The sequence below is a fragment of the Typha angustifolia genome, chromosome 15 (assembly GCF_048772165.1).
Source record: "Typha angustifolia cultivar Huaian chromosome 15, ASM4877216v1, whole genome shotgun sequence".
Taxonomy (NCBI): Eukaryota; Viridiplantae; Streptophyta; class Magnoliopsida; order Poales; family Typhaceae; genus Typha; species Typha angustifolia.
Genome location: NC_133253.1, coordinates 15,867,429 through 15,880,349, shown reverse-complemented (window position 1 = coordinate 15,880,349; position 12,921 = coordinate 15,867,429). Strand labels below are relative to the sequence as shown.

The following is a 12,921-nucleotide window of genomic DNA, read 5'->3' as shown; positions in this document are numbered from 1 at the left end:
ACAATTTAAATTTAAAACCAACAGATTAATTATCTATTATGATATCAGAGCTTGATCTTCTAAAGGTATAGAATTCAAACATTACTTAACTCTATATAATGCCTATTTTTTGTGAAGTCAATATATTGTTAATTTTTGCTTGAGTGCTAACCATAATTACAGAAATGAGTGTGTGATGAGAATAATATATATATATATATTTGACATAGTAGATGCCACGTATACGTATTAACTTACTTAATCGACCAGATTAGTTGGAAACAGTTGTTGCTAACAAAGACATATAAACGTGCTATCCATGTTTATATTTAATAGGCCAACCTAATAATCAAACAGAAGATTTAATCCGTAACAAACGAGTGCTTCTAGTTGTGTTTATATGTGAATCCAAAAGTGCTACTTATTTTACACACCTAATTAACTATTAAATGGCAGAGATAATGTTATGTACAATATTAGAAAGGACACTAAATGTCTTCATCACCTACCCACATATTTTTTTTTTCTTAAGAAATCTCCTACCAACAAGTTGGTGCCACAGTGAGTTGCCTCTTCCTTCTATTTCATACTAACCAACAAAAAAATGGGATAAAAATCACTTTATCTACTTACTTTATTTTACATCACTATGTATATGTATGTTTTTGACTATGTTGTAACCGTTAGGCTTCCATCTAAAGTGAATGGCATTTTAGTTTGAACAAAAATTATATTACCTTTCTAATAATTTTTAATTTTATGTATGTAATTTTCTAGTTCTATGAATATATATATTTATTTAAGGATCACTTTATGTTTCTCTATTTTGTCAATATTGTTTTTATGTGCAGGTTAGTCAAACTAAACAGGATCTCAAGTCTATTTATGGTGATCAAGTGGTAGATTACACCACCACATCAATCCTATATAAGAGTTCATATGTTATACCCACTCTTGAACTCTCAAAGGAGGAGATATATATAAATTTTTATTATATTTATTACTGACCATGAGCAATATTACCGTTTCAAGGCTCTCCCAGAAGGTGATCAGTCCGGCGGAGCCGACGCCGGGCGGTGAGCTGAGGCTGTCGTGGCTCGACCGGTATCCAACGCAGAGAGCCTTGATCGAGTCTCTCCATGTCTTCAAGGAAGGACATGAGCCTGCTAAGGTCATTGGAGGAGCCCTAGGTAAGGCTCTTGTCTACTACTATCCCCTCGCTGGCCGGCTCGTGGAGTCTGATGAGGACGAGGACGGCGAGCTGCGAGTCGCCTGCACTGGAGAAGGGGTGTGGTTCACTGAGGCATCTGCCAGTTGTAGCCTCAAGGATGTGGACTTCTTGGAGCACCCTCTCATGATCCCAAAGGATGAGCTCTTGCCTCACCCTAATCCTACGTTAGACCCATCACACGAGAACAAGCTTATCCTGCTTGCCCAGGTATTAATTAATAAGTTGTGTTATTCTGTCATCTGTTCATGTGCGAGGCTAACTTTTTAGATCAATGCAAATTCAGGTAACCGAATTCACCTGCGGTGGATTTGTTGTCGGCTTCCGGTTCTGCCATGCGGTGGCCGACGGGCCTGGGGCGGCGCAGTTCATGGCTGCCGTCGGCGAGATCGCGAGAGGCGCAACCCGGCCCTCCGTCGAGCCGGCATGGGCCCGTGATGCCATCCCGGACCCTATCAACGTACGACGTGGACCTCTACCTGAGCCGTCCAAGAGCAAGCTCCAGTACCTCGCCATGGACATCTCTCTCGACTACATCAACCACTTCAAGAACCAGTTCCTCGAGCAGACGGGTCAACGCTGCTCCGCCTTCGAGGTCCTCGTCGCCAAGGCCTGGCAGAGCCGGACCCGGGCGGTCAACTTCCGACCCGAATCCGAAATCCACCTCTGCTTCGCCATGAACGCTCGCCCGCTCTTGCACCAGACTTTGCCGCCCAACGGGGGCTTCTACGGTAATTGCTACTACATCATGCGGGTCTCCGCCACGTCTCGAAAGATCCTCCACTCTTCCGTCCTCGAGATCGTGAAGCTTATCAAAGAGGGGAAGAAGAGGCTGCCAGCCGAGTTCGCCAGGTGGGCGAAGGGGGAAGTTATCGGCGACCCATACCAGATAACGTCGGACTACGGGACCTTGCTGGTGTCCGACTGGACCCGGCTGGGCTTCGCTGAGGTGGACTACGGCTGGGGCCCGCCGGTCCACGTGGTGCCACTGACGAACCTGGACTACATCGCCACGTGTATCCTCGTCAAGCCGTCGGCGCAGAAGCCCGGAGCCCGGTTGATCACCCAATGCGTCGCGGCGGAGCACCTGACGCCGTTCCACGACGGCATGATTAACTTGGAACATTAGAGCTCGTTTCAATTAATAAAATTTTTGGATCTCCACTCCCATGAACCAGTAAAGTAAAGGCCCGTTTTGGTGTCATGCATCTAAGTGAGATGCTACATCCATAGTGTTAAATGAAAAATTAATCATCACAAATAAAAGAATCTTGAATCCTTCATCTTTCCTCTCTTCTTCCATGAATTAAAGATTGATTGCGATATTACACTATATATAAATGTGTGTACATACAGGTTTCCAATTATATAAAGCCACACGTCCCTAACTGTAGCTTCTTTGAATATTGAATAAAGTATGGGAGATTAATAAAGCATGTCTGCATGTCAAGGTATTGTTAGCAGTGGATTGGTGATTGTTATCGGATATTGTTCTCTTTGCTAGCTAGCTACTTATGGCCTTATGGGTATCATAGTGTCAATGAGTGGGGGTAGGTGGGAAGCCACCATCTCTCTCGATATGTATATTTAGCAGATAACTTATAGGGTGTCTTTCCATAGACATGATACTCAGCTAGCTGTCTCTTTTAAGCTACCAAAAGTATAATTGGCATGCAGTTAATTATCCTGGACAAACAGTACAGGTTAACTCATTCTCTTCTCGTTGCAGAAGGAAAAAAATTAGAGTTAATGATCATCACGTGCATGGTCAAATTCGTCCATCCATCCTCATGATAAATGCATGCATGTTAATTATAACTCACATACTCATGTCACGACCCACAGCCAAGTACATGCAGTAACTTTTTCTAAGCCCAAATGAGACACGTAAAATTAACAAATAATTTCTTTTTGGCCTCCTCAAGTATCGTCTATTTTCATAATGGCCATTGAATTTATTTTTTTTATACACATTAGCCTCGTAAATTATCAGAAATATATTAATCTTTTTTATTAATATTCTATTATATATTTTTATCCATAAGTTATGATGATGATAATAGCTTTATGTGTACTAGCACATCATGTTCAGCTCAAAAGAGATGTTTTATGATAAACTAAAATACCCTTTAGCTAGCTTGTGTAATAATACTCTCTCATCCTCTTCCACTTTTCTCTTTGACTGATCCACCTAGCCAGAATCTAATTCTCCATTCTCCGGAAGAGAGTTTGAGAAAAATAGATGGCACATGTGCTATTTGATCTTCGAAGAGAAGAGAGATGTGTTAAGATATCCACTGCTTAAAGTTGAGGACAAGCATAGCAAATCGCCAAATCCAACTCACATTGATAAAGAAGACCAAAAACAACTCTCATGGATGGAAAAGAACATCTTAAAAGAGAAATAATTTTAGTTCTATATAAACTTATTTGATGCATTAATGCATTCTTTTTTGGGTATTCCCTTTTTTCCTTAGTTTTTGTCGCTTATCTCCATCGTCACTCTCACCCTCACCCTCACCGTCGACTCCTCCACCCTAACCTCTTCAATCCTCTCCATCACCCGCTTCACCTAAAACTTTTTCACCATCAACGGTGACTAGCATAGTGACGGATGGAGTCAAGGAGGAGATAGTGTTGGCGATTAAGTTCAATTGGCCATCGAGGAGGAGAAGATATTGGTGATCAAGTCCTCCATCTTGCCCTTGTCATGGTTGTCAACGACAATGCTGCTTTCGGAGCCGCCGCCACCGAAGAACATAGGGGTAGGAAAGATCAAAGTTACATTGTAATCATAATCCTATAAATTAGTGTTAAGACGGAGAAAGAGAAAAGCGTATGGTGGCAACGTTTGAATGGAGGGAAGAAGAAAGACAAGGAAACAATTTTTTTTCTTTAACGAGGAGATAGAGAGATGATAGACTGAGGGATGAGGGATTGAGGTGAGATTTGCTCGGAGATGGAGGATATGAAGAGAAGTGGAGGGACATGAGGACAACAAAAAATTTTAAAAATATAATAAAATATTTAATATTAATTAAGTCACTTAAGAAACCTGTCATAATAACGTTGACGGAAAGATCTTGAGAAATACTGAGCATGATGAGAAGAGATAAGTAAAGGCATTGGCCTTCAATAGTTGCTGACTGAAGATCATGGCTCCTTCAATAGGCAGCTATGGTTTAGTATTCATTGGAACATGTTTATAAGATTTAGTCACTAATCTTAGTGCACTAAGCAAACTTAGAAGTACTCAAGAACGACTTATTAAAGCCATGATATATATACATTAGGGAAAGCTCGTATGCTACCATGATATACATTATCGATATATTATCTAATAGCACAAATATTTAGACTAATTAATCATTTAACATAATATTAAAAATCTTTTTTAAAGGTCAAGAATTTAAATTTCAGTAGCTTGCTTTTATTCTTTTTAACTCATTATATTGTTTGTGATACGAATTGGTTGCGCATCTTATTATTTAATATTTGTCCGAAAATAATCAATCATAATATATATATATATATATATATATATATATATATATATATATATATTATATATATATATAATTAGTACGTTTAGATGAGATAAAGTAAAAAGAATCTTACTTCAGATCCCCGAATCTTATTCAAAATAAAACAAATTAATGCTTTACTATGGGAAAATCCAGAGATCCTGTTACACCCGGAGATCCAAGGATGATCAGACGGCTAACAAGTAACGAGCTCTCATGCCGATATATCCACCCCTTCTTTTCTTTCGCTTCGCTCCATTACCATCCCCAGGACCCCAGCCGCATCTCTCTCTAGACTCCGGAGTTCTATCTGCAGCAAAACGAGGGTCCCAATATCAATTCATCGGCGATTTGGACGCCGGACGATCTCAGTTCTAGCTCTAACCCTAACCCTAACCCTAACTGGAAACTTAGGTAAGCAATCGAGCTCCTCTCTGTTAATTCTAGCTCTAATTTATCATTTATCGGTTTCTTTGATGTAATCTTATCAATTACTTGATCTGTGGTACAATTGGTAGTGTAACAAGAAGCAAAATTTCTTTTCTCAATGTATATGGTTTATAATTACCAAAATGGTGTTCACACTAGAACAAAAGAAGAGATTTTTGATGAAGTTGGAGATGGTGCTCTATATTACTCCTTCACTAGGGTTCATTCGACAAATAAAACTATGTGGAAGTGATGAGTTCTATGAGATGGATGGGTATTTTACCTCATAGTTCCTTGTTAAGCTCAGAATTACCGAATAAATTGGGAAATCGTGCATCTCAATTGTTCTGCTGGCCTTTTTCCTATGCTCGCCATCCGAAATTCAGGAAATAGTGCTAGTTGATAATGACAAGTGTCTCGTCTACAAGCACAAGTTGCTTAGTTCGGAAGCGACGGTGTCCATGCGGGGATGATCAATGCTATGTTGAAGTTGAAGGACTTGAGGATGAGGAATTTGTTGAGCCAATTGGACTCACAGAGCCAAATTTTGCGCTCGGGTTGCCGAAGATGTCTTTCAGTATGCATAAAGTTGTCGCACCCCCATGCACTGGACAATCTTTTCAAAGTGATGAAGAAGCCCTAGAGTATTATAGCAACTTTGCAAGGAATAATGGTTTCTTGGTCAGGCGAGAACGCTCGAAGGGTAATCCAGAACATCCAATGGGAGTGTACAAACGGGAGCTCGTCTGCCATCGGGCAGGTCCCCCTCTGCCAATTAAATCGAGTGAATTGAAACGTCAAAGGAAGAAGAAACCATCTCGATGCAAGTGCGACGCACAGATGGTGATAAAGAAAAATGTCTCTGGTGGAATAGCCCGATGGGTGGTTGTTAATTTCAGTAATGTGCATAATCATGAGTTGTTGGATAGTAATGATGTACAGTATTCTCCCGGTTATCGATATATATCACAAGTCGATCGAGAGCGCATCTTAGCTCTTGCAAAGGGTGGTTGTGATGTGACTCTTATAATGAGGGCTCTTGAAATGGAAAGGGGTGTCAAACCAGGTCAGTTGACATTCACTGAGAGGGATCTGAAAAATTTTCTTCAGGCCTCAATGAGCATAAATCCAGAAAATGAAGGTGCAGAACTTCTCAGATCTTGCAAAGTTATGAAAGAGAAAAACCCAGATTTCCGCTATGAGTTTGCCTTGGACGAGAACAACAAACTTGAGCATATTGCTTGGTCGTATGTAGGCTCCATACGTGCATATAAGGTGTTTGGGGATGTGGTGTCTTTTGACACAACTTATCGTCTATATGCATATGATAGGCCTGTCGGTGTATGGTTTGGTGTGGACAACAACGGGCATACCATATTCTTTTGTTGTGTTGTCTTGCTAGATGAAAAACCACATTCTTATAAATGGGCTTTGCAGGTTAGTCTAACGCTCTTCAGTCTTCATCCCTCTTCAAATAATGAGGTTCTTTTTTAACCAATTAGCTGCAACTTGTACTTTTAATGATCACCTAATAAGATCACTCTCTTTTTGGTTTCTTCAGGCATTTCTCCGTCTCATGGATGACAAGTTCCCACAATCTATATTGACAGATTTTAGTGTGGAGCTTAAAGATGCTCTAATAAATGAATTACCAAATACAAAGTATGCCTTTTCTATTTGGCATGTAATGTCTATGTTAACAGGTTGGTTTTCTGCCTCACTTGGTCCACAGTTTGAAAAGTTCAAATCTGAATTTTACAAAATACATGATTTGGAAACTGAGGAGGAATTTGAGCATCATTGGGAACAGATGACTATTGATTTTGAACTTGGCTCAGATAGGCATATAAGCCTATTATATGCTCATAGATCCTATTGGGCACCACCATACTTGCGAAGTTGGTTTTTTGGTGGATTGTTGACAACTAATCATTCAATATCAATGAAGTCATTCTTCAGAGGTTTCTTAAACTCTCAAACTCGTCTTAAGGATTTCGTAGAGCAGGTAAAAGACAATCCTGGTCGTTGTTTCTCTTTTGTGGTTTGGCAATTTTGCACATCTTATCTAAATGCTATTGATTCTGTTACCTGTGCAGGTAGGTGTTGCAGTTGATTTCCAAAATCAAGCAGGAGAAGAAGCAACAACGCAACAAAGTCGGGAGAATGTCAAGATCAAGACATGCTTGCCCATTGAAGAGCATGCATCAACTATTCTAACATATTATGCTTTTGAAATGTTTCAAAAGGAAATTATGTTGTCAACACAATATGCAGTTTACGAAACATCAAGAGAGAGTTATCTTGTCCGACATCATCTGAAGTCAGATGGAGGGCATATGGTAAGGTGTATTCCATCTAATGAAGAGGTCCAGTGCACTTGCACAGGGTTTGAATACTCTGGTATATTATGTAGACATGCTCTTCGAGTACTCTCCTTGAAGAATTGCTTTCTCATCCCAGAGAAGTACCTACTATCACGATGGCGTCGTGAAAGCTCATTATTTCCTAAAAGTACTGGCCACAAGTATCGTTCCCAAGCACTGAGATCCCTTGCCTCTATAATAATTCAGGAATCATCAGTAACCCGGGATCGCTTTGATTACGTGCAATGGCATTTAAGTAGACTTCTCAATCATGTGAGAGATATGGCAAATGCTGATGAAGCTGCCTCAGATTTTGAGCCTAGCTCCTCATTTGATGCTACAGTTGATGTTATTCCTGCAAGGTCAGTTACCCGAGGGAGGCCAAGAAAACTGAAGGGATCAATCGAAGTGCCAAAGGAACTGCATGCATTGTTGTAGTCATGACAAATTATTGTCGATAACTAGGGTGGACGCAAATTACTAGTGTGTGTACATGGTGAATTATTTCATAGGACCCCCTTTGTGTTATTTCTGCGAGACAATGTTAGAACACTCTGTCTTTCCAAGTAATGAGAATGGTTCATTTAGAACTCATGTTTGCTTGGACAATAAAAGGACTTCTCTGTACTTTGTAAGTTTGCAACTAATGAAAATTTAGCTGATGATTGAATCTTTTGTGGGGTAAACATTTGGAGTGTGTTGTTGTCTTCTCTTCCACTATTTAAGTTCATTCTCTGTCTAAGTTTTGTATAAGTTGTATCATACAGCATCAGTCAACTCTGATCAAAGAAACAGTATCAATAAAAATGTCTAGAAAGTTTGTTTACTGCCTATACTATCAGGATAATCATATTCCAAGATGGTGGGGGATATTTCTGCCATACAACAATGCTCTTGTTTTTTTATCTTTCGTTGCTCAGAGAGTTGAAATCTATCAATGTTGAATTAGGCTCTAGCAAACCTCATATTAATTTGTTGAATATGGATGGCGATGGCAATATCTTAAAGTTGACATCCAAACCTCCATATAATGTGATTATCTCTTTGGCACATTACACTTTACCTCTCATAGATTTTAACTTACCTCTCTGTACTTTAAACTTAAGTAATTATCTTTCCTGTGGTCAACACTATAATTTTATGAGGAAGTTTTATATATATATATATATATATATATATATATATATATACAACACCCATGAAAAAAATGTAGTTAAATTTGAAATTCAATAATATAAGTTAAAATCATGCCAAATTACAAGGGAGTAAATTGCCCAAGTAAGACAATAATATTAAAATTGACAATAATAATAGACCTAACATATCAAACAAACAAACGACAATTAATGAACATGCTAGCCTTTTAAAACACAATGTACGTCTAAGTGGTCACAAGTGGTACTCAACTAACCCACATATATATATATATATGCCCATAATGTGAAAGAATAATGTTATATTTTAAATAGATGAACCTGATAACATGCTTACATGACAAGAACCTAATGTGGTTTAAATATATATATATACATATAAATTTTAAACCTCCCAATGTTTAGGCTAGGTAGATCAACTCATTTGGGGCAAGTTGGAAACTTGGTTAGATCTCGGATTTAAGTTGGATGGTGTTGTTGGGTTTAGGAATTGCTACCCATAATTAATAGCCCCTCTGCTATAATTATTATTATTCAAACAGCAGCAACTGCAAGGTGAAGAAGATGCAAACTAATGCACACTAAAAAGTAAGTAAGGTGTGTTTTGGATGGGGGTTTAACTCCTAAATCTAGTTAACTACATTAATTATTTTAATTTAAATAAAATAGTTTAATGATGTTATAATTATATCTGATATGACATAAAAAATAATAAATAAAATAAATATTTCATCAAATGATTAAAATATCTTTTATTGTGAATGGATGTACAGAGAAAGAGAGAGAAATGGGAACTCAATTTTTAACTGATTGAAGTTATAATTAGATTTTATTGACAAATATAAAATATTAGATGAAAGAGTAAAGGTGAGAGAAGAATAGGTTTAATTAGGTTGCCCACAATTAGTTTTGGAATAAACTGTTGTTTTGATGAGCTAAATCACACCGAAACAAAAATCAGGAAAAGTTATTAAATACACCTTATATTTGTGACTTTATTATTGTTCACATCCTACCATATCGATATTTATTATTTTGCCCCAGTATTTTACATGTAATGTCTTAAAATGCACCACCATATGAGTGAATTAAATTAATGATAGATTTAAATGATCTTAATATCCTTGAGCAAGTTTTCTAAAGTTAAAATAAAAGATAAGTTATACTACTACGAGAGCTTAGTGATTGAGTTTTTTGTGATATCACAAGATCACTCTTTGCTAATGGGCTTGCCTTTGGATGGTTAAATGATCTTAATATCCTTGAGTAAGTTTTAGTGCTCGATAAACGAGTTATTTAGATCATAATCAGATTATCGTGTCAAAAAAAGGGTTATCGTCATAAAACATGTTAGTGGGGCTAGTTCACAAACGAGTTAAGATAATAAACATAAACACGACTCGATCATTAATAGAGCTAGACGAGTCGACTTTGTTTACAATTTGAATTCGATTAGATTAAACTCAAATTTGTTCAAAAGTTGAATTATCATATTGAGTCATCGAGTCGGGTCAGATTATGCCATCCCTATATATGCATGTATAATGCTAGCTCCGATAAATATTCATAATGAAATGCAAACTCATGAGCCTATCCTAATAAGTCTCTACTATTGAGATCCGACACCATCACTCTCTCTTAAAGGAAAAGAAAAAAAAGGGAAGAAGAAGAAGTACAAGCTCTCCATATCGTAGGCCATTGAGGACCATCCACACTAATCACAAATTTAACTCATCTTTGCAAGATCTACCGTTACCTATAAATAGATCCCCAAGGGTGGTACCTCATTGTGGTACTTTTAGATAACATTTAAATCCATCAACTTATCACAAAGTAGATGTGGACACAACAAGAAGTTGAATGGTTGGCAATTCTTCATAGACACAAGCAACAAAATATGGAATCTATGTGCATATTAAATTACATATTATTTTAGATTAGTACAACTTTGGAAAATATAATATCATGTTAGATAACTACATTAAACATAAAATTTAAATTGTTAGGTAATATAGTGCATTCCCTTTTGATGAGATTTTGTCTGATCAGGTCCCACTTACATTGCGAGAAAGTTAGTTATTTTGTCTAATCCATAGTTAGTCTATGAACTCGTAATTTATATTAGAAAAATATATGAAATATTATTTTGATCAGAGTTTATATGCAACTATTTGATAGATATTATTTTTAAAATAAAAATTATCTATATCGAATATAATAGAGTTGATATGCAGGAGATTTTCTATCAAAATATTATATATCTATAAATTAATTTCTTAGAAGAATAATATAATTGTCCAATATATATATATATATATATTAAGAACGAATAGCTCTTTTGTTCGACCTATAATTTATTGGCTAATTAATTAAAAAATAGCTTTTTCAAGTATGAGAGAGAGAGAGAGAGAGACATAGTTCATAGTTGTTATAAAGCTAGCATGTGGATGGATGGCCCACCCACTAATTGTCTTAGCTGCTTGAAGAAAGAAATTAAATGGAAGTGGATAAATTTTTTAACATGCCAACGTATCTCCAAACAGCCTTGAAATAACAAACAATTCCATCCATCAATTGAAGAGCATTCAAAGCTCTCAAAGCTTATTTAAATGACGCATTAATTGAATCATGGGTTGCTTCTTTCTTATCCAAAGCTGGACTCAACCTGGAAACAAAGAAAAATTTAAGGCTCCATTTGAATAAAATTAACTACTACTTCATTATTATAATGCTTTAGCCGAAAAAATTGTTTGCCTATAAAGATGTCCACAGAATGAAGATTCCAAACATTTCAAACACATGCTCCATGAGTTGATACTATTCGTTTTTAAAGTGAGAATTGGTCCTCTTCTACTACTGCTTCCCTTTGTTCTTTCTTATTTTCTTTTCTTTTCTTCGGTTGTTTTCGACTGTAACTAGGGGTATGCATGTTGCCTCAGTTCAGAGAGCACCAAGTTGGGCCCAGTTTATTATCACCGTTAGTTGGGTTAGGAATATATTTAGTTGCTAGAAAGTGAAATTTAATAAAATAACTAGATTTTATAAATTGACCTTTTCTATTATTTGGCTTTTGTTTTCTATGTTTCTCTATTTTGTAATAATAATGGTCTATTCTGTTGATGGGTTGAGGATCTCTCTGCTGCCTCTTAGTATTGCATACGGCTATGTATCTATAATTATTGGATTTTAATGGAGCTTTTTGAGTCTTGTGTATTTATCTAGATTGTGTTTGCTGTGTTATTTTTTCACTTTAGGCTCGCATGAACATGATATATGTTTTTCCTTGTTGTAATACTTACCGCTATTATTGTAGCGAAATTGAAGGCTTGTGCCGATGGACCGTCACTTTATATCCCCACTAAATTTGTATCAGAATTGTCTTTTATAAATGAATGAATTTATGCCAACGATCTCCGTAGCAATAAATAATAATAATAATAATAATAATAGTAAACAAATGTACAAGCAACTTAGACCCAATTATCCAATAAGAACTGAGAACAAAACTATGGGCATACGATGCAAACCTAGAACTTATGCCATACAAGTCAAGGGACAAAACCTCTAAATTATTCTTCCAGGTAGCGCTATGATTCAAACCTGGGTTCTGTTATCCACCCAGCTGAAACCCTAACTAGGAAAATATAGTAAGATAGAGCTGTTGCTCTTTGAACTCTGGAATCAAACCTTCTGAGTTCTGACTTCTTCTTCAGTTGTCAGGATCTAAGTTGAAAACAAAAACTAGTAAAGCCCTCCTACTTGGACCAATGCCCTTTGAGAGCTTACTCCACAGAAACGTCAACCATTTATTAATGCTATTGACATTAGTTTTCTCTCTTCTTCATGCATCAAACTGTGCGTTAGTATTTATGTCCTTAGGATGATAGAATAAATATATTTTGATAGACGACTTCTAAAAAGTCGTCTTAAATATTTACTTTCTTTGAATTTTATATAGTCGCCGAAATTGGACCAATAGTCCAATAGGCAGGCGTTATCGGGTCGGGTCGGGTCGTATTCGGATTCGGTAAAAAGAATTCACCGGCCCAAAGTTCCGTGGGTTCTCGAACCATCGGCGACGTCCAATGGCTCGGTAGACGCTAGCTGTTCTTCACCACCTCGTCTTCCGAAAATACCCCTCGAGAGTGCGGCACCAGAATCGAGGGCGATTTAGTCATTGTACCGCCCGTCCCGCTTAACTAAGTTAATCTCGGGCGTCCTTTAAAAAGACGCGCTGGGCGAAA

The 12,921-nt window shown here is 37.2% G+C and overlaps 2 protein-coding genes across 3 annotated transcripts; both read left to right on the top strand.

Moving 5' to 3' along the window:
* Window positions 1-930: 930 nt before the first annotated feature.
* LOC140778654 (acyl transferase 7-like) lies at window positions 931-2,371 on the top strand. The gene is made up of 2 exons (XM_073123472.1): window positions 931-1,417; window positions 1,494-2,371. The coding sequence occupies exons 1-2, from the start codon at window positions 989-991 to the stop codon at window positions 2,334-2,336; spliced, it is 1,272 nt and encodes a 423-aa protein (XP_072979573.1). The 5' UTR covers window positions 931-988; the 3' UTR covers window positions 2,337-2,371.
* Window positions 2,372-4,985: 2,614 nt separating this feature from the next.
* On the top strand, window positions 4,986-8,195 carry LOC140779133 (protein FAR1-RELATED SEQUENCE 11-like). 2 transcript variants are annotated; one of them, XM_073124115.1, is made up of 4 exons: window positions 4,987-5,145; window positions 5,320-6,597; window positions 6,722-7,165; window positions 7,257-8,195. In XM_073124115.1, the coding sequence occupies exons 2-4, from the start codon at window positions 5,566-5,568 to the stop codon at window positions 7,959-7,961; spliced, it is 2,181 nt and encodes a 726-aa protein (XP_072980216.1). In that variant the 5' UTR covers window positions 4,987-5,145; window positions 5,320-5,565; the 3' UTR covers window positions 7,962-8,195. The 2 variants fall into 2 exon arrangements, with proteins under 2 accessions (XP_072980215.1, XP_072980216.1); XM_073124114.1 differs by having other exon boundaries at window positions 4,986-6,597.
* Window positions 8,196-12,921: the final 4,726 nt, after the last annotated feature.

Excerpts from the sequence above, each read along its gene's own strand:
- LOC140778654 (XM_073123472.1), top strand. The coding sequence starts at position 989 with ATGAGCAATATTACCGTTTCAAGGCTCTCCCAGAAGGTGATCAGTCCG. Across the intron at positions 1,418-1,493 it reads AGCTTATCCTGCTTGCCCAG|GTAACCGAATTCACCTGCGG; the intron begins GTATTAATTAAT and ends ATGCAAATTCAG.
- LOC140779133 (XM_073124114.1), top strand. The coding sequence starts at position 5,566 with ATGACAAGTGTCTCGTCTACAAGCACAAGTTGCTTAGTTCGGAAGCGA. Across the intron at positions 6,598-6,721 it reads CTTATAAATGGGCTTTGCAG|GCATTTCTCCGTCTCATGGA; the intron begins GTTAGTCTAACG and ends TGGTTTCTTCAG. Across the intron at positions 7,166-7,256 it reads TTAAGGATTTCGTAGAGCAG|GTAGGTGTTGCAGTTGATTT; the intron begins GTAAAAGACAAT and ends TTACCTGTGCAG.